Source organism: Petromyzon marinus, chromosome 33 (assembly GCF_048934315.1).
Source record: "Petromyzon marinus isolate PM22_M1 ecotype Great Lakes invasive population chromosome 33, UKy_Petmar_22M1.pri1.0, whole genome shotgun sequence".
Taxonomy (NCBI): Eukaryota; Metazoa; Chordata; class Hyperoartia; order Petromyzontiformes; family Petromyzontidae; genus Petromyzon; species Petromyzon marinus.
The window spans coordinates 12,800,518-12,825,813 of record NC_133699.1 but is presented as its reverse complement, the minus strand read 5'-3'; the positions used below and the strand labels follow the sequence as shown (position 1 = coordinate 12,825,813).

The 25,296-nt window shown below is 49.7% G+C and overlaps 1 protein-coding gene across 4 annotated transcripts in view; it reads left to right on the top strand.

The window, feature by feature from the left end:
• The window catches only part of LOC116948491 (uncharacterized), an 85,199-nt gene that overhangs the window by 46,036 nt on the left and 13,867 nt on the right, over window positions 1–25,296 (top strand). For all 4 annotated transcript variants that reach the window (XM_032965213.2, XM_076071553.1, XM_032965216.2 and 1 more), the window contains exons 2-9: window positions 14,519–14,593; window positions 16,025–17,960; window positions 18,189–18,339; window positions 19,049–19,282; window positions 20,622–20,958; window positions 21,980–22,037; window positions 23,070–23,209; window positions 25,086–25,189. In XM_032965213.2, the coding sequence (XP_032821104.2) occupies window positions 16,561–17,960; window positions 18,189–18,339; window positions 19,049–19,282; window positions 20,622–20,958; window positions 21,980–22,037; window positions 23,070–23,209; window positions 25,086–25,189 (2,424 nt within the window). In that variant the 5' untranslated portion in view covers window positions 14,519–14,593; window positions 16,025–16,560. The remainder of the gene's footprint in view (window positions 1–14,518; window positions 14,594–16,024; window positions 17,961–18,188; window positions 18,340–19,048; window positions 19,283–20,621; window positions 20,959–21,979; window positions 22,038–23,069; window positions 23,210–25,085; window positions 25,190–25,296) is intronic.

Below are 25,296 nucleotides of genomic sequence, written 5' to 3'. Positions count from 1 at the left end.
AGCGCGATGCCGATCACACACGGTTCGAATTCGACCCTCGATCGATGGCTGTGCCATCGCCGCACACGCGTCGAATAAAATGCAAGGGAGAAGTCCTTACTTACTAACAAGTCATCATTTTTCATTGCTGGAGGGGTTGCCCCCTCTACCTGAACCACCCCCTCGTATGTTATGCTGGCCTTAATTGGTGCTTGCTAACAGCAATTACCCTGACATTGTGTCAAGCTAATTGGGGGGACCTATGTCTTTGTGTGTATACGTATATGGGGGAGTAATAGTTTAGAGGTTAGTTCACCACATGACCATCTCAGCCATCTGGGGTTCCATGGTGGTGAGCTGTTAACTACCTCGCCCGGTATACAGGAGGTCATAGGTTTGATCCCGCCTGCTATATATTTGGAGTTTGCATGTCTCTCTGTCTGTGGTGCCTGGCTTTTTGTCTGGGTCCTCCGATTTCCTCCCCACATTTAGAATCAACATGCTTTTTAGAGTATTTGGCTGCTTTAAATTTCCACGTGATAAACCACTTCGTTGACCTACCATTTGGGGCCAGGTCACTTCTGTAAAAAACTCTGTAACTCAGTGTGCCTTTTCTGGTAAAATAAACAATATAGATGTAAAAGTTGTCATCTGATATCAGTGGCAAGTTGTTTCTAAACCTGGCCTAAGTCGCCTCGGCTTTAAATTGATACCAGGTGTGGTTGTTATAAATGTCACAACCGGGAATACAAACTTGGCCGGGCATTATACAGGGCCACACCATCCCCTCCTCGTGGTGTGCCAACCGCAATAGGCGTTTTCTAACAGCACTTGACCCAATGTATTTAATGCTCTATGGGTTTCTTTGTTTTTGTGTGCAAGTTAATCGTTCATAATAATACTCTGAGCCAAGATTGAAATGGAAAACATTCCATTGAGGATGTCCATCTGAATTAAATAAATACTGCCACTACTGCAGCTCTTTACTGTTAGTTGGTTGTGCTTTCATTGTTAGTGATTTAATACTGAATCTTTGTTTATCCTGGATAAATCCAATGAGCTATGAAGCCCCTTTTCTGGGCCAGAACGTTACAACAACAAACAATACCTTAAACGATAGGAGTGCAAAGTATAGGGAAAGGCAAGCAAATCACTAATTAGAAATACATCAGAAAAAGTATACAAGTAAAAATTGCACAAGCACTTAATTTCCCAAGCTTGGGCAAGGCAGCAAAACAACAGCAAACACATTCCCAGACGATACCAAGGCAACACACATTATCCCAATAGAATTGCATATAAAAATTGGACGGTCGATAGATGGGTGTGGATCAAAGTTACAAATCACATGAGAAATGTGATTGTATTCAGCACTAATTTTCTGCTTCTGGATATTACTCATGTCTTTATCTCATTGATAAGTCCAAACCATGAATGTATGTATGTTGAACTTCTTCCGCCACGTACGTAGCCAACCATGCTAATCGGAGGTGTGGGGGGGAAGAACAACAAACTAAACACAAGTAAATTAGTTTTAAATCTCAAACTCATCATCGATTAATCCACCATCCATGCAATGTCCTGGCGGTGTCGCTGCGATCCACGCAGCTTTCTCCGGACTCCTTGGACTGGTTGAAGAAAAAAACGTAGCCTTCAACTATAACACGTTTCAAAAACTGTTGCTTTTCCCGACTGCCATATGAATGAAGAAGAAAGAGTTGAGAAAAGCCAAACCTTTTTTGCAAAGTTCATCGTGGTAAGCGTTGACATTATTTATAGTGCACATGCAGTTGTGTGTGTGTGTTTCCAGTTATTGAACCATTCGTATGTGTAATTTGATGTCCCCTTTTGTGTGTTCGTCCTTTACAGTGCTTGGGTGGCTGAGTCACCAAGTGAACTTGGAATGTCCAAGTCACTGAGCCCGGCACTGCCTGTGGTCTCTTGGGTTCTCATCCAGGCTGCGGCTATATGTGGCTTAAACCGGGTTCTCAAGTGTGTCGAGTTGCGGTCTCAGCCGACATCACCAACGTCTGATTTAAAATGCCATCCAAGTTATATTACAAATGCGCTATGAGTGTCGTGTTAGGAGATTGTTCATTATTGATTTGAAACTGCTGCCTTGTGTTAGAACGGCCCTGGAAGATGTCAAAAGAATTTTATCTCAAGTAACCTGCAGTATTCCAGTTGATTGTGTGTCAATGTGCCCTCCTCTGCAAACCGAGCTTACCATGTCCTCTATCCACAGTCATCTGAAGTCACTTAAACATCCTGTTACCATGCCATGTGACGCAGCCTAATATGTGCAGCAAATTGTGTTCATCGTCACATGGCTATCAAACCAACAGTTTGAATCCTCAGAGCCGAAGTTTACCAAATCAAGCTTTTGCATTCACTGAATTCGATTGCAAACTGATGTCGATCAAGTTGTTTTATGCAACCAACCACTAATCCCTGGGCCATCTAAATAAAGGGTACAGATATTATAACGTAGTCACGCACACAAATGCATGTCTCTGCGTCTTGCATGGGCTTTACATGCGCACTTGCGCGCTACTTTGCAGGATTGGTAGGCACTCGTGTGTGCACGTGTGTGCAGGCCTGTCCTTTGTGTGTGCATCCACGTATGTCTGCACATGCCTGTGTGCGTCTGTGCGTGCAAGTGCACCTGCGTATGGGTCTCCGTGTGCGCGAGTGTGCACTTGCTCGTTGTTTGTGTGTGCCTGGTGCGTAATTTTCAGGAATTTTAAGCCGCCCGGGTGTCTGACTTGGCAGCACATCGGCTGGAACGCCTGATGAAACAGCAGTGACATTCAATGCATCTGACCTGGGCTCTGGCGTTCGGGCCACTCTGCCCATGGTCACACGTGCAGTGGATACAGCAGCATTGCTGTGCTTGTGTCAGCTTACAGCCGAAAAGTGCTTTTAATAGCCTCAGTTTTACTAACTATGGCCCGTTGGGGTTATATTTTATACATACACTTGGGCAGGTGTGTGTGTGGCGGCTTTTGTGCAACTGGACAGAAATCGTCAATGCCACCTTGAACCATTGCCGACATTAACACTCGCTCAGAATCCCTCGCATCGCGCCACCGCACACCCTGTCAACGTTCGTCGCTGTGGATCAAACGAAAGTCGAAGCCGCCCGCCTGCCCGCCTGCCCGCCTGCCCGCCTGCCCGCCTGCCCGCCTGCCCGCCTGCCCGCACACGCGCGTATGCGCGTGGGCGGCGGGCATCTCCGTTGCCCACCCAGAGGCATTGGCGGAATTGCGCATTTCCTCGGTGTAGGCCAAAGGACAGCCTATGTAGACCCTCCCCCCCTCATGAGTTGGTGGGTCTGGGCCGAGTCGGGCTCCAACTGGAATTTAACTTTTTTTTACTTTTACCTTTACCAGGTAAGGCCCAATGAGATTCGTAGCTCTTTTTCAGAAACGACCTGGCCACAAATGATTGTATCAACGGGGGGTGGCTTACCTTGTGGAAATTTAAAGCGGCCAAATACTCTTAAATGCACACTGATTCTAAATGTAGAGGGAAAACCTGGAGGACTCTGAGAAAAAAAATCCACTTGACCAAGGGGAGAGAGACGTGCAAACTCCAAACATCCAGGTGTCAGGGTCGAACCCACAACCTCCTGTATACTAACACAATTTAACTGGGAACTCGCACAGTGATCAGTATACCCACACATTGTGTTGGAGAATAACCCTAGAACAGGGGTTGGAAACCTGCGCATGCCACATGCGGCTCTGTATGTACTACTGCTTCGTGACGTAATATATGTGTGTATGTATTCACATGCATTGCCGCTCTCGAAATATTGAGCTTTGTACCGAATTCGAAAAAAAGTGGTCCCTTTTGTTGTTTTGGTTGCCGACCTCTGCTCTAACCGCATGTGTGGTTTTTAAATGTGGAGGGGGGAAAAAACGGAGAAATAATCCACTCGGCAAAACGATAGTGAGTCGGATGCTTTGACAGAGGCGCCCACCTTGCCACTGTAAGGAGATACATTTCACATCTGGAGTTTGACACTGGCACATGATGTTTCCGTCCTTGAGAATGCTGATGATGATGTCGCCAACGAGTCTTTAATGTCAACTTTTCGTGATTCCCTGCAGAAATTGCTCACCATTGGCCAGACCTGAGTCGTGCAGTCGGTGCAAACTGGCCCAGTGTCAAGTGCATCGGTGGCTGTAGAATATCGCCAGTTCATAACATGTAATTTTTAAACATTCACGACACTCAAACACACACAACCACGCTTAATCCAACCGCGTCTCGACCCTGTGCATGTGTTCATGGCCTACATCGTTACCTGCCAAATGTTGTTCTACTTGATGTCCGAGTTAAAATGTCACGTGCAGTACATAAAATGTCATATTAAAACTTACTTACGACGCACAATCACACGCACGTGCTCGTCGTGTGACATGTACGCTCCGAGAGGACCCTTGACGGTGCGTATGTGGGCTGGCCGTGGTGGCGCCATGAGGTTATTAAGGAATTAAATAACATGCGGTGCATAATTGACACACATTACATAAAACATGACAACGCATGCAGTGGGCGAGCTGTGAAAATGCAGACCGTTGCCACAGAGGTGCGCAAGCCTTAAGGATATGAAGCGAGATAAACGGTGGTGCACGCTTGCAATCCCGAACTTTGACGGCGGCAGTAGGGTTACCGTGAGCTGCGAGACTCGCAAACCTCCAACTGGACTGCAGGTAGCGGTCAAGACTGGCGGTAGTATGGAGAGTAGGATACCGATCGGCTTGTGTGGACTTTCGAGTGTTATCCCTTCGGGTGTCCTCCACATGCAAAACCCTTCGTAAAGGAGTTGGCCCAACAGAGGTTGCATTCGCCACTGTGGTGTGCATCGAATCTAGAGCCCGCAAAACTGTACACGAACCCACAGAGTTTGTGTTGTTACCCCCATGTGTGACTCGAGCGTGCGTCGTGAGAATAATGAAGTACTTTAGCTGCAGAATCTATGCGTCGCTATAGGGGAGCCTCAACTGAGGGTCAATGATCTTAATTTAAAAGGTGCCTTGCAAACCGGCCAGGTCACACTGTGGTTATAGCACTCAGCTGACAATCAAGAAGGTCTCAAATTCAAACCTCTGTCGGTGGGGTTTGAGGTGGGTTGTTATTCTCGAACACAATGTGAGGGTATACTAATCACTGCGCGAGTTCCCAGTTAAATTGTGTTTATATACAGGAGGTTGTGGGTTCGACCCCGACGCTCACGCCTGTATATTTGGAGTTTGCGCACGTCTTTCTCCCCGTGGTCGTGTGGATTCTCCATGTCCTTTGGGTTTTCCCTCCATATTTAGAAACGTATGCTTAGAGTATTTAGCTACAATACATTTCCACGTGATAGGCCAGCCTGTGTAATTTTAATATACTCCTAAGAATAATTACACGAAGCATATAAGAGATGCATGCCAAGTATTACTTACGCTGAGCGACAGAAATAGGAAGACATGGTTCAGGGAATGAACACAAATGATAAACATATTGATCACGAAGGGAAGGTATGTTTGGTTGGGCAAGACGCATTGTTGTAGGGGAAGTTGGCCTATGGAGGAGACTGGTGGTATGAGAGCAAGATGAATGTGGGATTCACAAGGCCATGAGGGATGACAACACCATGTGGAGGGCCTTTATCCGGTAGTGGATGGACCGTTGCGGAGTTCACATTTCTTGTAATTTCTCTGTTCATTATTTTTATACGGTTCCTGACTGGGATGCTGGGCAGCTTCCTTAATGAATAATGTATTTTTGCGCGTGGGAGGAAGCCAAATTCCCAGAGAAAACTCACACCACATGGGGATGTGTTCATTCGCAGATGACTCAGTGGCCCACTTGCTATGCGGCTTTTCAACAGGCCCCACTTCTTTTGTCTTGCAGCTCAAATGACTCGCGCACGTGACGATTCCTGCTGGATTACTTTTGTGCATCATGTCGTGCGTGTAGAATAATGGGAGTTCGTTCCATGAGAAGCAATTAAGGAACGCCCATATGTATGTGTATATATGTTGAACTTTTTTCGCACATTACGTAGCCAACTGTGCTCATCGGAGGTGTGTGAAACATATGGATCGGTCACTTTTAGATGCCTAGCACGTAGCTCATCAGTCACAAGCGAATGCCATCCACCCACCAATTGCCTTGAACAGGGCCCATAAACCCGAGAAAATATCCGACAGTACTTGTGGTGCTGCGGTTGCAGCACTAAACTCACTGTCTCAAAATGTCAAGTTCCAGTCGGAGATTTACTCCGATAATAATTTCCCCGGAGTTTATGTAACGACGACTACTTTTGTAATAAGTCCACAGTGGTTGAGGGGCGTGGGAGAACATGGGGGTGGGGGCATTGGGGGGGGGGAGGCATGTGGGTGGGGGCATGGGGGGATGTCATCCCATTGCTTGCTTGAGAATTCAGTGATGAGTCATTCAGCAGTGGGTAATTGTGGGTAATTTTTTTTTTTCAAATTTGCAAATGACAGCAAGTAAAGGCTTGCTCTTGCAAACGGTGACGTGTGCTTTTGTTGTTGTTTATGCCTGAGCAATTATTTTCACGTAAAGTTGTTTTTTTGTTTATGACGAGGCATAAATGTGCAGTCGCCGTTTGTGAATGCACCACGTGATCCAATAGCATCCACTTGGAGATGTGGCCTTGGAGAACACAGCATGTACGTTTCTGTTAGCAGCCCGGATCTTCGTGTTGGAAATTCCACATTCCTATGTTGGGGGGGGGGGGTTCATTATTTGACTTAACGCAGAGGAGCACTCAATTTCATCAACTATGGAAGGTTTATAGGCCAGGTCCACCTTCAAGCAGGATTTTAATTGGTAACCTTGCAAATGTCAGTCAGTGGTTCTACTCCTACACGACAATGATGCGTTTTTTTGATGCAGTTATTTTTGACCGGGCCGATCGATGTCAACTGCTTTGTTTAAAACCAGATGAGGACCTTTTTGAGACTGAAAGTTATCTTTGCAAAGGGTGATGCGATACACATGTTACAAATACAATGCACATGTAAAAACATTATAATCGCAAATGCAACAACAGCACACAGGCTCGGAATTTTAAGCAAAACAGAAACTCCTTAAATTAATACGAAACATCAATGTAACGGTTTATAATGTAGCTATATAAGATTTAAGCAGCATCATCATCGCGTTGCTCAAAAAAGTGTGTACATCCGTGGTTACTTTTTGTTTTTTTCTGAAATAATTTTGGCCAATTACGCACGAAGAGCGTCGTGGTAACATAAACGGTTAGCAAAGGTATAAATCACTCTTGAGACGTAGCACGGGAATTTTCCCCGCTGCGTCTTATAATGCAAAGTTTTACGTGTGTCGCACCGCTGTTCCGTCACGCGCGACGGAAAACCTGGATTCTGACTCTGCATCCCGGAAGTGGCAGCAGCTCGACAAACGCCCCGAGCCACCATCCAGCCTACGAAGCCAGCCTGCTCGTAGAGTCTTTGACGAGCCACGTGCGACCCGCGCACGCTGGTGCCTCTTGTAATTGCGATTGCCCCAGCAGCATTAGGCGCAATTTAGGTGTTCTAGCCGGAGGGGGTGGGGGGGGGGGCGTTGGGGGGTCGTAAGTGGAGCACGTGGAGCACTCAGTGACGAGCCACTGCAGCAAAAACACCTCGATTACTGCCACTCCCTGTGAGATCACTGCCTATCGCCGAGCGTGGTGTGCTTTTGCCCGACTGTTTGCAAAGGCGACGCCGTGCGTACAACATTGAGACCGCTGATGACTTTATAGCCTGGGCGGGGAGAGCCTAGGGCCGCACGGGCCTGTGCCTTCACACCGTGACAGGGCTAATGATCCTGGAAGCACGGAAGAAGTTGTCATTGGGCGATTTTTCCCCGCCTGTTGCTTGCAACGCCGGGCAGCATTGAAACAGCTGACTCTGTGGCCAGGGCAGAGAGCCTAGGGCCGCACGGGCCTGCGCCTTCACACCGTGACAGGGCTAATGATCCTGGAAGCACGGAAGAAGTTGTCATTGGGCGACATTCACTTATAATGCAGTTACCCAAAGATCTGCACTTTATTTATCAGATGTATTAATAGCGCTACAAAATACTAAAAACAAATCTGATTGTTTACGATTCCTAGATTTCATACGCAACTTTGCTTAAAGGCGTTTTGTGTTACTGCTGCTCCAAAGTTTTGTAACCCACTGCTCTCGTCTCTGGGGATCACCACTCTGCCGTCTCTAACTCTTTTAAACAGACATTATTGAGGTCGAAACTATACAAATGTGAATGTCCGTAATTGTTTTATCAGATCATTTGGTTGTAATTACTTTTATTTATATATTTTTTTTATTTCATATCGTGTTTATTAACTCTTGCTGCCGTGTATCTGCTGGCCGTGTCATCATTGGGCTGTATAGCTCAATGTGTAATTTACTCGGATAATTTATACACTTTTGAAACTTCTAATAAACTTCTGGTATCACATGTCCATACAGCCTTCAAAAAGCCCCAATCGTTGTTTATTTATCATATTAGCCACACGCCCACTCCAATTGGGTAAATAAAGGGTAAACATTTCAACATGGTAATGTGTTTCTAATATTAGTACACTTAGTCACTTTTGTTGCAGCGACAGCAGTGACTGGGGTGTGTTAATGGGAGCCCCTCAAAGGAATTTGAAAGTCCAGCCCTTGGTAAAGAAACAAAAAGAAATGCCCCACCCGTGCTGTGTTTGTTGCCTGAACCGATGTTGGAAACGCGAGATCGTATTAAAAGAAAGCAACGTATAAACGTGCACAAAATAGGAATTAGCCAAACATTCCGAGGAAGGGCTCTCCTGAAAGAGTACCGTGGGCCAGAAAGCTTCATATGAATGAATAATCACAATAACTGTTGTTATTATTGCGATTAAATGTGTCGCTTTTTCTTTTTAAATGTCATTGCATTCCAACATCGGCGGCGATGCTGTGGAGGAACATTAAGAATAAAAAAAATCCATTTTGGGATGACTCGGCGCTGAAGGAAAATGACTTCTGCCTTGTGTCAAGTTTACTGATCATCCCGTGAAGGGAGAAACTGGCCACCACCATTCGTTATCAACGTGGATTGTGAACCGTTATCTCGATCTCCCGACAGAGATGAACGCTGCTTAGTGCTCAGTTGAGCAGTGTGATCCATTTCGGCTTTTGTAATTATTACTGATTGCTGCAGCAAAATATAGAATGTTATGTTTTCCAATATTTAAACCCAGCTCTGCCTTGCAAAAGAGACCTGTTAATTCACTGTGCAACGCTGATGCACGTATACTCTAATTTCAGTCTCTTATTAATATAAATTTTATGTTTACTAAATGGAATGTTCTTTGAATATACTGTAATTATGCTTTAACTGCCATTCAAGCAACACCAAATGAAGTAGGGGAAACTTAGTCTTTATCTCCTGGATACGTAAACCGTGGGGGGGTTAATCCAGCCCTGATTTGCACCTTAGAAAGATCCATAATATTGGCCCAATATTGTCAAATAATCGGATTTCTCGCATTTCTGAACAAATCACTTCAGTCGTTGATTTGATACGGATAATGAGCTGTCCCTCTTGTGGGCTATTTTCTGCTTTGTGGTCAGCCTATTTAAACTAAACTAAAACTATTTTTTTATTTTACCAGGTAAGGCCCACTGAGCTGTATAGCCCTTTTTCAGAAGCGACCCGGCCACAAATGATAGCTCAACGAAGTGGCTTATCATATGGAAATGTATAGCAGCCAAACACACGTTGATTCTAAATGTGGGGGGTGGAAACCGGGGTACCTGGAGAAAATTCCACGCGACCACGGGGAGCGGGACATGCAAACTCCAAATATACAGGCGTCAGTCAGAATCGAACCCACAACCTCCAGTACAACAGGCGAGGTAGTTAACATCTCGATGCTGCGGCGCCCTCTGTGTTTCCACCTTGCGCTCCTCATCTGTACGCTTTTGCTTAATTCCTGTGCAGTGTGCGTATCATCTTCCAGATGCAAATGTAGCGCATTTTGGATTGCTTTAAAAGGCATTAGATTGTAGTAAAGTTTTCCAACCACAGCAATATATATTTTCCCCTCCATTTGCAGACATCACCAGCCAGTGTAACTACTGTCATCCACTTTGCTTCTCCTTCCGTAGGGGGGGGGGGGTCTGACTTTAAACATTGAACACTATCGTGAAACCGGCCAGATGGCACCGTGATTGAAATGCTTGGTTCTTGGCTGTGATTCACAGCACAAGTTGAAATGTTATCATAACCTAGCACGTGTATCCTCTAGGTCAACCTCTGCCTTAGTATCTGGCGAGGGGCGTTGTGACCAACATCAGCACTGACGCATTCAGGCGTGCACAATGGTGGCTACACACCATCCCTATTGTGCCATAAATACCCTCTTACCAGGTGCTCACAGCGCGTTGCCTTTCAGTCAAAGAAAATAATACTGAATCAAACTTTACACGTTTTTTTCGTGGATTTTTGACATTTAAGCAACAACAACAGAAAAACTTTGGCAAAACTGGGCACCAGTAATTTGACAATGGCACCAGCGCACGCCTGCACGCCCCCCCCCCCCCCCCCACGAGACTGGTACAGTGTTGGCTTTGGCAAATTCAGGGCCTGGGTGCCAACGCCGTGTGCGCTATCACTACGGTTTAGCCTTGATTAGACACGACTGATGGCATCTAAATGGCCAATGGTAGTAGCGGCAGCAGTGCCGGGCCATAGCCTACGCTGCCGAGCTCTCACACACTCGTGGCTCGCCTGTCGCTATTTCTGTTGCTCGCTGCAGCGGTGCATAGCAGCGCTGGCTTTTGGACCAGTCGCACAGCTGAAGTGAAGCTTTTGTGTGTATGTAATGTTCTTGTCATTGCTCCAGTGACACTGAGAAGGCTGATAATGACCGCGTCAAGAGCACTGAACCGGCACTCGCTGCTGTGATGCTATGTGCGTGCGTGAGTCTTGCGTTGACGGCACTGTATTGTGATTGAACCAGATTCTCAAGTTTAGCGATGTTGATGGTCTCGCCACAGTCACGAATGACTGCGCACAAAAAAAATGTTACTTCAGCATTTTCATTTTCTCCGAAGACTAAACACCAGGGTTTTTGACGCAATGGCTATAACTTGGCAAGGCCTACGAAGGCGCGCCACCTGGTGTGGATAAGTGGCCTAGCGAGGTGACAGCATCTTCCCCACGAGCCGGCAACCAAAATAACAAGAGGGGCCTATTTGTTTCGAATTCAGTACAATATTTCAAGATCCGCAATGCATGGGAATGCAACAACAACCGCCATTCGCCACTAAGTGGCAGTGATATCACCACAACACTTGTGCCAGATTATGTGCACCTTGAGGCCACGTGAAGTATCGAACGCCTGCTGGCAGGAGGTCACGGGGCAGACCCAGATGCCACAGGTCGACTGACTGAGACGACTGGCTGATGCACCACCTGTGCCCCCCACTGTGCCAACTTGCTGTGCTTTAGCCACCCGGCACTCCTCTCGTTGTTGTTGGAGGCGACTGGTACCAGTCATCGGCAAGTCCACTCAGCTCCACATCCTCCTGTACCACAAAACTCCATCTCTTCTCTGACCCGTGCCGTGCCCGTTTAGCCCCCTCTATCCAGCCGAACAAAAGCTGTTTGGGCATGCGGTGGTTGGGCATGCGGGCTACATGGCCCAGCCAACGCAGCTTTTCCTGCCGGAGGAGCTCACCGATGGGACTTTGTCTAGATCTTTCAAGGATTTGTGAGCTCCTCACTTAATCTAGCCTGGTTAAACCCTTGATGTATTGTAGGTCAGGCCAGCCTAAATATGTATAACTGGCGAAGATGTTCCATTAGGGGGGACCACGTTTCGCAAGCATAGAGAAGGGAGGGAATGACTGTGGCTGAGAAGACCTGAAGCTTCGTGCGGAGCGACAGACCAGGTAGCTTCCACACAGCGTTACGCAACCGATGAAGAGAATGCCGCTCGACTGATTCAGAGTGAGACCTCTGCTGTTAAACCGGAGCCGGTCATGAGCACACTGCCCAGGTATGAGAAACTCTCCACCCTCTCCACAACTGCCCTATCACCAATTGGGAGTTGTGGGGATGGAGTGTCCGATGGTACAAAATATCCAGGCAGGTACTTAGTTTTGGTGGGGCTGATTGTAAGGCCCCACCTCTTAGTGGCAAGTTCCAGGTTAAGCAGCAGCGCCTCCAACTCCTCCTTTGAGTGAGCAGCAATTAACAGATCATCGGCATACATAACATGGTTGAGCAATAGGGAGCCATCCCTTGACCGCACCCGGGCATCGATCAGCCTCCCATTGTATCTGTTCCAGATGTAAATTCCTCCGGTACAGCTATTGAAGGCTTCACGAACTACGTGGTCGAAATAGATGTTAAATAATGTGGGAGCAATAGGACATCCCTGTCACACCCCAAGGTGTACAGGGAATCGCTCCGACTCCCGGCCACGTAGTTTTACCCGGGCCCGCTCACCATCATGAAGGTCCTTAATGATCGTGAGCATAGGGTCAGGGACTCCGAAAGCACGAAGAACAACCCAGAGCCCAGGCCTACTGATGGTATCATAGGCCTTGACCAGGTCAATAAAGCAGAGATGTAGGTCTTGTTGGAATTCCCTACACCTCTGCTGTACCAGACGGACAGAAAATATTCCTCAACAGATGATATCTGAGCGAGCAACTCACAAGGGATGACTTCTTCTTCCAATATTTCAGGCACCGCAGCCTCGGCAGGGTCATCCCCACTTTGTCCCACGTTGTTTTCCAGGATGAGGGATTTCCCCTCCCGCAGGACCTCACAGAAATGCTCAGCAAATCTGAAAACCTGTTCCTGGGGGTCGGAGATTGGATCACCGTTCTTTCCCCTAATGATGGTAATTCTGTATGGCGCTGCAGGTTACTTTTTTGATGGAATTAAAGAGCGATTTGTGATCACGGGCAATTGAGGCAGACTCCATCTCCTCAGAAACCCGCGACCACCACCCATCATTATAGCGCCTCACGGCTCTCCGAACCTCCGAGCGAAGGCTGCGGTAAGCCTCCTCATTCTCCGACGTGGGATGCTGTAGCCGATGAGAGTGGGCTTGTCACTTTTTCTCAGCCAGCTTGAACACCTCCTCTCTCAGCCAGGGTCTCTGAAGATGTCTGAACCGTGTACCAAAAGCAGCCATTGTAGCTGCATGAGCCACAGTCCTAAACCTTGTCCATTTCCCCTCGACATCAGGAGGAGTGGGGGACGATGCCATCCCCAGCCGCAAGCGATGATGAAATTCTCGGTTGCAACTTTGATCAACTAGCTGAGACCATGCCACTAAGGGTTTGAATTTGATCCTGGGTGTACACCCACCACCGGAGTGGAAGAATGGCAGGCGCATCTTCCAGATGACAAGTCGATGGTCAGTGGGCAGATCAGCTCCATGGTAGGTCCTGGTGTCAAGGACATGGGCCCGCATCCGCTGTTCCATCACTATTTAGTCCAGCAGATGTTCTTGCTTGGACCCGCCATGCATCCATGATGTTGTGTGGATGCGCCGATGCCGGAACAGCGTGTTGGTAATTACAAGCCCATGGGCAGCACAAAAATCTAGCAGCCTCCTGCCATTGTTATTGAGCTGATCTGGCCCATGCCTTCCAGTCACTCCAGACCAGGTGCCAGCATCATGACCAACTCGGGCATTGAAGTCACCAAACAAGATGACTCTATCCCAAGGGGCCACTTTAGCTAGCACCTGTGCAGGAGGTCATAGAAGGCATCTGACTCATCGGCTTTGCCTGCATCCCTCCACGGATGTTCGTCTTCAGTGGGGGCATAAGTAACCCCGACCACCACTCCTCGCCTCTGGTTGATGTGTGTTGGCCGTGAGCGGGAACCGAATTCAGGTCGCCGGGTTCGTAGCGCTGCGTGCTAACCACGACCCTACCGCTCCCCACTCATACACACACAACATACATTACGTCACGAAGCAGTCTGTAAAGAGCCGCGCGCGACTCCGAAGCCACAGGTTGCCGACCCCTGCTCTAGCACAATGTGAGGGTACACTGATCACTGTGCGAGTTCCCATTTAAATTGTGTTTGTCTCATGATACCGATGGAACAATAGGAATTCGACTGAGAGAAGAAAAAAAGATGCAAATATGTCGAGTGTCATAATTTCATGCGCGAGGCATTGCTCATTGAGTACTGTATAGAATTGCAGTACAGTACAACAATGGATTTTACTGCACTGCCATCTGCTGCCCACTAAGCAGCCCCACAGCCTGTAGCAACCCGTTGTGTAGAGTGCACCCATCTAAGCACTATACAAGCTCAAGTCTGCTTAGCTTTCCAAGCTCTGATTAAATGAGGTGTGTTTAGATTATTACAGGTGTCAGGGTCGGGATCGAACCCACCACCTGTGTGCCAGGCGAGGTAGTTAACATCTCGCCACCGTGGCGCCCTAAGGAGCGTGGACGTTGCGTGTGCGCATTAATGACAGCAGAACCCCTTTTTGTGCTGCCGGCAGGAGGGGCGTTGAGGCCTGCGTGGGAGATGTCCCTGCACCCGGGGTCGGACTACACTCGCTCGAGCCACGCCGTGGGTGAGCGCTCCAGCTGGAGACACGGAGCCACAAAACCAACCCGTTACACCCCTAACATGCTCCCGTCTACGGACAGCGAGAAACTAGGTCTGGGTCGGCATCCAGAGGTCAATAATGCCATCGCACCTCGCTTTTTCCGCTGCCTCGTGCGAGGATCTCTCGGCTGTTACACAGCTGACATTTGATTTCGGAGGTCTGCTCTAACAGTCGCATCACCACCACCACCGTCCTGTTATTTTCCCCTTAGTCCTCAGCTTCTGGATGCCACTTGAGTTCCCGTGCCTTATCAGCTGCCGCCGTTCGTCGTGACCTCCTTTTCCTATCATGACATCGACAACGCATTGTCACATGGCATCAGAACGTCCATGTGGGCTACCCTATATCCTGCTGTCAAATTCATTGCGTCTTCCTCGTGCACTGTTACCCAAAAGCCCAGAAGTTGTATTTTCCATTTAACTTGTTAAAGAGCAGCTCCTGGAGCTGGAGACTTCAGTTGACACGTCTATTTTTAAACTTCACTCGTTTTTTTTAGGGACTGGACACAACAGGTTCCGTTCAAACAACATCCTATTCACACACACACACAGAGAGCTCAGACTTTCACTTCCCCCCATAAAAGCCTTTGAATAGATATAGACGCTATTCTGAAATATTGCAATCTTACTGGAAGTGGTACAACATTTCAAGCCAAGTAGCTAAGTTTAAATTCCAATCAGGAGTTGGTTCATCTCATCAAACCCTCTAAATTTCCATGAAATGAGTACCACTTTGTGGCAAGTGAAAAGTGCTTAACCTCTTTCGGTAAAGTCACGTAGAAGGGAAATAATAAAATAAAATAAATAAAACATAATCAAATAAAATGATCACGACGTTTCGGCCACAACACAAGCAGCCGTCTTCAGGTGAAGAAACAGAACTGTTGGGAAGACAGCTTTCCAATGAACACTGCTAAGCTTGGCAGCGTCTTTTTAAGCTGGGTGGGAGGAGCAGAGTACCTTGACAAAGGAGTTTACGTATCAACAGAATAATTTAGCATTGAAGTAGCTAAGTTAATGTGATAGATTATGGATATATTGGACCCTGGCATAGGCATTTTATATTTTCTCTGCTTGCCACCAACAGATATGAGCACTGCCTCATGCTAATTGTGCAGGGAATAAAAAAACGTTTAATGGATATAGGGAGACCATACAGAAACACATCCTTCATAAAGGGTCACTCGAACCCGTACACCACATGCCACTTGTAAACTCATGGATGTAGCTATAGAGGTGCCGGACCTGAGCTTATAAAAATCGGAAGCGATCTTTCCCTCTGTCTCACCTTAATGGAATGTTATGCCATGCATTGTAATGTGGAAACACTAAAAGAAACACAGCCCCGGATGTGTTGGGAGAGAGCTTTACACGGTTTTGATATTATGTCTTGCAGGCCGCAGAGGAAGATGAGAGACCTGGGCCCTGATTGGACTAGTGTCGCCATCGCGTCCGTCCCCGCAATGTGACCCACTCCATCGCAGCACGGGAACGGGGGGGAGAGAAGACCCCAAATACGCACAGAGACACGCTCACAAGTGGGAAGACGGATATATATATCGAAGTCCCTCCAAATACAATGCAGGTTTGGTTGGCGGTAAGGCCTGACAACCTCCATAAAAATAGAGCGATAGTTTAATACATTTTGCGGTGTTATTTTTCGACAGTGAAATACTACAAGTGGCAATTCACGAGACGCACTCGAGCTTTCATGTCTCAGGGACCCGACGTTTGGTTTTGTCATTGATTCGGAGCAACGGCAGTGTCGACAAAAAACCGCCCCCGACGCGATTATTCCTCTTGCACATTCCTGATGACGCTGTGCCCACACTCACCCCCGATCACCGTAGCCGTTTAGTTCCTCCCATGCGTTTTATTTATTTGACCTGAGCCAAATTGCGGTTACCGCGGCTGGGAGCGCGCGAGAGAGACATGGAGGAGCACTCGCGGGATGGCGGGAAGCCTCCAGGCGCCCCACACTCGCACCTGTATGGCAGCGCGTTCGCCGTCGACGCCGCCGCCAACGCTGCCGGCGTCGCCACCGAGGCGCAAGTGGCGGGCGCGGCGGTCGGAGTGTCGGGTCCCGCAGGCAAGCAGCCATCCGCCCTCCAGCCGCCGCTGCTGCCGCCACACCGAGGCACCGGTATAGACCCGCCGCCACGACCGGCGAGCCTCCCGCACACCGTCAACCATGGGGGCCAGGCAGCGGCGCCAGCGGACGCCGGCATGTCGTTGGGCGAGTGGCCCAACAGCGTGGGCGCCTACGTGGGCTACGTGGGCATGCAGTACGGCGGATACGGTGTGGAGCAGCAGCAGGGCACTGTGCATGAGCGGCAGCAGCAACCACAACAACAGCAGCCACAAAAGCAGCAGCAGGTGCAGCAACAGCAGCAGCAGCAACAGCAGCAGCAGCAGAGGGCGGCATCTGGAGCCTTGCATGACTTGAACTCCTTCACGCAGACATTTGCGCAGAGATTGCAACCGCCACCCTCTCAAGTGCAGCAGCAGCAGCAGCAACAACAACAACAGGCCACCCTCCAGGGCAGCACTCTGAGACACCTTTTGGTGGTAAAACCTGAACAGCCCACACAAGTGAGCACTCAGCAGCAACAGCAGCAAATTCAGATAGAGATGCAGCAACGGCAATTGCTGCAGCGGCAGCAGCAGCAAATGCAGCAGCAGGAGCAGCAGCAGCAACAGCAGCAGCAGCAGCAACAGCAGCAGCAGCAACAGCAGCAGCAGCAACAACGTTTACAAGAGCAAATGCAGCAGCAGCAACATCTGGCCGGGCTGTATCTGCTACAACAGCAGTTGAGGAACAGCAACTTGCAAGTGCAACAGACTGCTGACATGCAGCCACAGCTGCAGTCACATGCCATGCAACAGCAACAGCAGCAGCAACAACAGCAAGGCATGTCTTTGTCGCAACAGCAGTTGCATCAGCTACAACTGCAACAGCAATTTAAGCACAACCCGATTAACCAAAAACATCCGTACCAAATCCAGTTAATGCAGCAGCAACAGATACAACTACAGCTGCAGCAACAGCATCTGCAGCAACAGCAGCTGCAACAACAGCAGCTACAGCAACAGCTGCAGCAGCAAGAGCAGCAACAGCATTTGCAGTTGCAGCACAGCGGCAACAGACTGGCGCAGCTGACTGATGGAACGCAGCAGGCGGTGCTCGCAGGGGCCACAGCAGCAGCAGCTTTGGCGCAGCAGCAGGCACGGGAACAGCAGCAGCAGGCGGTGGTGACGGTGATCGGAGCTGGCCTTCCTGTTGGAATGGCTGCACTGGGGCCCCAGCCACCCACGCACAGCAGCGAGCAACGGTAGGAGTCCGCGTGTGTGTGTGTGTGCGTGCGCGCGGGAGTCCATGGTACTCTTACAATAGTCTTGAAAGGAACATGAAACGAAAAAAACAATCACTGGGTTCTGTTTAATGCAGTTACCGAAATAGCGTCCTTCCATGTCTGGCTTACTAAATGGGAACCGCCCCGATTTAACCCGGGGACCCTTCGGTTGTCCTTTATGCAAAGTTGCACTCTGCTTGTATGCAGGCCGGTGCCAGCAAGTATGCAGGCAGACAAGCCAGCAAGTGAGCCATGCCCACCAGAGCTATCCCAACATGCCTTGGAGCACTCAATGACCACTCCGTTGTCGGGAAGCCTGGATGCCGACGTTCGATCTGAGGACGTGCCCTTTTTCCGGGTAAGTACTGCTGGGCGGGGGTGAGGGAGGGAGAATGAGGTGGGAAGGGGGGGATGGGGGGGGGGTCAACATCAATAGCGAGGTCCCTTCAATTGCCTCTTCCACATTGTGACATGCCCTGATATAGAGCTGTGCATCCCCTGGGTTTTAAACCAGCAATGTTTAATTCAGTGCTGAAATATTCTAAATTAAGTAAAGAACCACTTTTTCATATGATGGCGTTGATTTTTTTCGTTTAAGTCATTGGGTGTGGGGGTGTGTGACTGTCAAAAGTGTGGCATACATTGCCTTTTTTGTTTCTTCACGTTTGTAAACAAAAATAATAACATTACAATTTTACGATTGGCCTCATTACAAGATAATCTTTATTTGGAAATATTTGCACCAGGCAGCCTCATACCCAGTGTTAGAGATCAGCCTCTAGGTTTCCCAGCCTGGGAAGCATTTCACAGAACTGCTGCAGGTACATTACTACGGTGTTAATCCCACAAACTACATTAGTGGGCCCTTTCAAAGTGGGCAGCCTCATGTTGGCTGGTGCAGGCCTTAGGATCCCTAACCCTGCACTGGGCAGACACATATATAGTATTTCTGTGTGGTGCTGTGGTTACAGCCTCCTGTTTACGGTGATGATTTTACAAAATAATGCCAACGACGGCGGCGCTGGTGGTGATGATTGGGACAATTTATTGTCGTCCGGAACGAGCAGGACCCGGACGAGCAGCAGGGCGATCCGGCACCGTTCGTCATGCCCGTGTCGGTGCCCGTGTCGTCGGTGCCTGTGCGCCCGCTGTCCGGCGAGGGTGTTGCGCCGGATGACCGCATGCCTGTGCTGCAGCGCGTCTCCGAGGCGGGCCCCGCCAAGACTCCGCCGCCTCCCACGCTCGCCCCGCCGACCCTGCCGGCCGTGACGCCGCCCACGGTCCTCGCGGACACGCCGCACGTGCGTGCCGCACAGCTCGCGCGCACGGCAAGAGCGCGCGCACGCATAGATGTGCATGCTGTGCATGCCAGTGCACGCATGCACACACGCACAACAACATCCACCGCCGTTCGCCACTCAGCGGCGGTGACATCACCACGGTACTTTTGCCAGGCGAGGTGCACCTTGAGGCCAAGTGAAGAGTAAAATGCTCGTTGGCAGGCGGTCACGGGATAGGCCCTAGTGTTTTCGTTTGACTGGGATAATTGGCAGATGCACCAACTTTGCACCAACTTTGCAGCACTTTAGCTGCCCAGCGCTCTGTTCATTGTTGTGAGTGTCACTCCTCTGCTCTCCGTTGTTGGAGGGCGACTGCCTCTAACTGCCCAAGGGCATTCTTCACGAGCCTTCTCCACAGATGTTGATAACACTAGGACAGGTTATCAGCAAGTTCAATCAGATCCGCATACTTCTGTACCACATCGTTCTATCATACTTTTGTACCACATCAGTCTATCTCTTCTGAAGCTCGTGCCGCATCCATTTTAGCCCCCTCTTTCCATCCAAACAGCAGGTGCTTGGGCATCCAGATACACACACCACACACGCAGACAACTAAATGCAGATGTGTGTTTGCGTACAATTGTGTACGTGTAAGCTGTACACCCGCACACGAAGACAGAGCATGTGAGCATACACACTAGGCCCGGGGCACACAACTGAGGTTTTCAAGGGCTGCCTTCCTGCAGGGTTTAGCGAGATGTTGAAATCTCCAACTGCTTAACAGCTTAAAACAATGAAAAAGGTCCAATTGACAATTGAGGGTTTATTAAGTAATTGAGAGCTCATGTCGAATAAAAACCAGAAAACATGTGCCCCTCCCCCCCCATGTGATGCAGTGAAATGTCAAGATTAAAGAATCGATTAATGTACTAGCCTGTAATCACAGCAGGGATCACATGAAACCGTTACATTAATTGTTAATTAATAACTGATACTCGTACAATGTTGTGCATGTATCATGTGTGGAAGAATGAATTCCAGTCGATGATGAAGCGATGCATTGTTTACGCGCCTGCTGGGCACCTAACAATTCATCAATTACAAATGGTTCTTACCATTTCAGGTACGTGCGCAAAATTGTGCGTGTAAGAATTAGTTAAAATGTACGCAGATGTTTTCTTTAGGCCGAGACAGTAGTATACAATTGGAGAGAGTACAAGAATTAATCTTTATGTTTAATCAAATCGTGGAATTTGTGTGCTTTGGCATACACACACAACACATACACACAACACACGGACATCGGGGAAGCCAACGTTCCGTGCTCAAGCCAGCCGCCTCAATGTCGTTCCCACAGCGTCCATCGTCGCGGCAAGAGGTCACACGCAAGCACTCTGTGCCGGGCAAGTGGAAGTACCGGCATCGCCCCGACCCGCTCATCATCCCTCCGCCGGGACCCCTGCTGGTGTCGCAGTCCTACCCGGGTGCCACACTCTACCAGAGCCAGCTGCGATCGCCGCGCGCGCTGGCGGCCGACGCCGCGGTGCCGCCCTACACACCGCCGCCCATGCTCAGCCCCATCCGCCACGGCACGGGCCTCTACTTCAGCACGGTGCTGTCGGCGGCCGGGGCTCCGGCCAGCGGCGCCGCCACGCCAGCGTTCACCACGCCGCGCACGCTGCTCAACCGCACCGGTGAGGTGGCCGCGACGCGCCGCACCGGTTGCCGTTGGCGATTGGTCGCGCGGCACTTTTGAGAAGCTATGGGGCCCCTGCAGGCCACATGCGGCCCGCTGTTTGATTTACAATTATTATTTTTTTACTATTTTTATTTCATTTTACCAGGTAAGACCCACTGAGCTGTATAGATCTTTTTTTTCAAAGGCGACCTGGCCAGAAATGATAGCTCAACGGATGTGGCTTATCACGGGGAAATTTATAGCAGCCAAATACTCTAAACGCATGTTTATAAATGTGGAGGGAAAAACCGGCGGACCCAGAGAAAAAGCCATCGACCACAGGGAGAGAGACATGCAAACTCCAAATATACAGGCGACAGGGTCGAGATTTAACCCACAACCTCCTGTATACCAGGCGAGGTAGTTAACATCTCGCCACCATGACGCCCTCAATGTTGTACTACTCGTGGACCACATGGGAAACATTTCCCCACCCCTGCGCTATTTGTGCCGGGGGTGTTTGCTGTGCGAGTGTGTCTCATTCGTTGCATGCGTTAGTACGCATATGAGTGATTAGAAGACTGTTTCTGGGAAATAGTGGCACACTTGGCCACGGAGTAGTTCACTCACTGCACCCTAAACTTAACACTCTTAATTTCATTCCCTGCCATGGCTAGCATCAGTGACGAGTGATGTCTGTACTTGTCATTGACCCGCTATTGATCCACCTCAGCCTTAAACGAATACCTTGTGTGGGGTGTGTAAACATCAGCATTGGGGAGACGAAGCTTGCCAGGGGTGGTGTTGTTGGCCATACCATGTGTACCAAACAGTCTGTCAAATTTTATATTCTAATTTGTTTAATATTTGTGTTTGTGTGTGTTTGCTTACACTTGGGGACGAGTGACAGAGTCGTTCACCTCCTGTGCTACGATCCCAGCAACTTGCTGTGTGATTCATAGGCCATGTACATACAAGTGCCCGTATCGTCAATGAGGCTAAGTGAGGTGTCTTTGTGGCGTCGTCTGGCCTTGCAGTGAGTGCAGAGACAAGCAGTGCGGTCACATCTGCAGGGGAAGAGATGCAGATTGAGCCGTGAGTTAAACATGCACTCGGACAAAACGAGAACAGACCTCCATACACACACACACATGTATGCGCATGTGCACACCAACGTATCGGCTCGCTCACACAGACAGGCGCACACACAGACACTTGAGCGCACACACCCCGTGAGCACATGCACACACGCAAGCAACAACAACCGCCATTCGCCACTAAGTGGCGGTGACGTCACCACGACGCTTGTGCCAGGCCATGTGCACCTTTGAGGCCACGTGAAGTGTCGGACGCCTGCTGGCAGGAGGTCATGGGGCAGACCCAAGTGCCACGGGTCGACTGACTGAGATGACTGGCTGATGCACCACCTGTGCCCCCTACTTTGCCAACCTCCTGTGCTTTAGCCACCCGGCGCTCTGCTCGTTGTTGTGAGAGTCGCTCTTCCGCCCTCCGTTGTTGTTGGAGGGCGACTGCCTACAACTGCCCAGTAGCGTCCTTCACGAGCCTCTTCCACAGAGGCCGATCTTAACACCGCTGGTACCGGTCATCGACAAGTCCACTCAGCTCCACGTCCTCCTGTACCACATCACTCCATCTCTTCTCTAGCCCGTGCCGCACCTGTTTAGCAAGCACACACAAGCACACACACATTGTTGCACAGCAAGGCCGCGTGGAAGGGGAAGAACTGACACGAGATCATGAGACTGACCAAACTATGGTTGTTAATTCGTTCTCACAAAAATATTTTCCCCAACAGTCTTTGAAGAACTAGTGTATGGATCTCTGTTTCGTGTATGTAGAGGTTTGCGGTGATGTAGCGGTTAGCGCGCCGCGATACAAACCTGGCAACCCGAGTACGATTCCTGCTCACGGCCAACACAAGTGACGATTATCTGAACTGGTCCTGAACCTCCACCGAGGTTGACTCGGCTTCAAATGAGAACCTGGTGTGGTGCGTAAAAACACCCCCTCGTGTACCGTGCCGGCGTTCATAGGTACTACTCGCTAACAGCACTTGCCCCAACAGTCTGTTAAGGCTATACGGGTGATCTTTGTCTTTGTGTGCAGTCATATAAACATCGGGCCCGCGTTCCAGGCCGACATCCCCCATCTTCGTGATAAGCGGCTCGTGGAGAAGGACAAGCACCCCGCCCACATGGTGTGGCAGCCGTGGCCCGACCTCGCCAAGCCCGACACGATGGCCCAAGGTGACTGCTGCTTGCTGCGAGGATGGGTGCTTGCTGCGAGGATGGGTGCTTGCTGCGAGGATGGGTGCTTGCTGCGAGGATGGGTGCTTGCTGCGAGGATGGGTGCTCGCTCGCTTGCTGCCCGGGTGGTTCCCTGGGCTGACTCGTGCAGTCTGAGCACTCGATCCGGCTGGAGCCCCCGTGTGTTCGTGTTGGTTCTTGTAGTGGGGAGCGGTAGTGTAGCAGTTGGCACGCCTTGCTACGAACCCAGCGACGCGAGCTCGATTCCCGCTCACAGCCAACACCAGTGACGATTACCTGATCCGCTCCTGGGCTTCCTGTAGGTCGACTCAGCCTCAAATGAGTACCTGGTACGGTGTATAAAATCATCGCCACTCGGGAGGCAAAGGCGGCCGGGCTTGGTGCTGGCCACTCGCCCTCATGGTCCATGCCGGCCTTCGTAGGTGCTCTCTTACAGCACTTGTCCCAACAGTCTGTTAAAGGCTATACGGGGGATCTTTGTCTTTTTGTTCATGTATGGGGGAACGGTGGAGCAGTGGTTAGCAGGCTGTGCTTCGAACCTGGCAGCCCGGGTTCGATTCCTGCTCAAGGCCACCACCAGTGATGGTTCTCTGAATCAGTCCTGGGTAGGTCGACTCAGCCTCAGCATTGGAGAGACAAAGGCGGCTGGGCGTTGTGTTGGCCACCCACGCCTCTTGTGCCGTGCTGGGCTTTTTGTAGGTGCTCACTAACAGCACTTGCCCCAACAGTCTGTTAAAGGCTACGCGGGGAATCATTGTTTTTGTGTTTGCTTGTATGCTAAGGTACGTGGCGTTGTGTGCACGTTTGGTTGTGAATATGGAGCAATGGTGCTGAGGTTTGTGGCGAATGGTTTGTCTAAACCCATCCTGAACCTCACCTTAGCTGACTCAGCTTTCAATGCTGTGTAAACATGCACTGGGGTGTTACAAAGTTCTTTGGGTCCGGAGCTGGCCATATCTCAACCCCATTGTGTGCAAGCCTTAATAAGTGCTCACTAACGGCACTTGGCTTTCACAGCCAATAAGGCTATATGGGGGTAACATTGTCCTTTGTACATGTGTATGCTTGTGTGCAAGTTGGTGCATATATGCTCATTTGTGCGTAAGTACTGGCATGTGCGAGGGAGTGTGTACGCGCATGAAGTGTCAAAGGATGCCATCGACACTTCACGTGGCTTAAAAGTGCACTGTGGTGACGTCACCGTTACTCAGTGACAAATGGCAGCTGTTGTAGTTGTTATGCGCGTGTGTGCCTGTATCTTTGTTCGGCTCCTATGTATGCTTGTATAATTGCGTATCTATTATTGTATTGGTGTGGATGATTGTGCTGATGTGTGCGTGCACACGTGTGTGGGGAGCGGCAGTGTAGCAGTTGGCGCACTGCGCTACAAATCTGGTAACCCGAGTTTGATCCCCGTTCACGGGCAACACCAGTGGTGATTATCTGAACCAGTCCTAGGCCTCCCCTCGGTCGACTCGGCCTCAAATGTGTACTTGTCACGGTGTGTAAGAACATCACCACTCGGGAGACAAAGGTGGGTCGGACGTGGTGCTGGCGTCCAGCCTCTCTTGCGCTGTGTTGGCCTTCATAGGTGCTTGCTAACAACATTTGCCCCAACAGTCTGTTAAGGTATTCTTTGGGTCTTTCGGTAAAGTCACATCGATAGGTTCCTGAAGACGACCGCTTGTGTTGCGATCGAAACGTCGGAGTTTCTTGTTATTTTCTTTGAACCTATCTACGTGACTCTACCGAAAGACCCAACGAATATGAATTCCTGCAGTCACGAAAGCTTTAAGTCAAGATTTAGTCTATTAAGGCTACATGGGGGGGGGGTCTTTGTCTATGTGTGCTGCAGTGGAGCAGGTGCTGAACCTCGCGTGCTCCAGCGCCCTGCCAGGTGGTGGGACCAATCGCGAGCTGGCGCTGCACTGCCTACACCGCACCCGTGGAGATGTCATGGTGCGGCTCCTCCTCTCTCCCCCCCTCCTCCTCATGTCCCCGCTGCGTACTCCCCCCACACACACACAGTGCCCGCCTCATAACTCCGATTTAGCACGGTTGGCTAC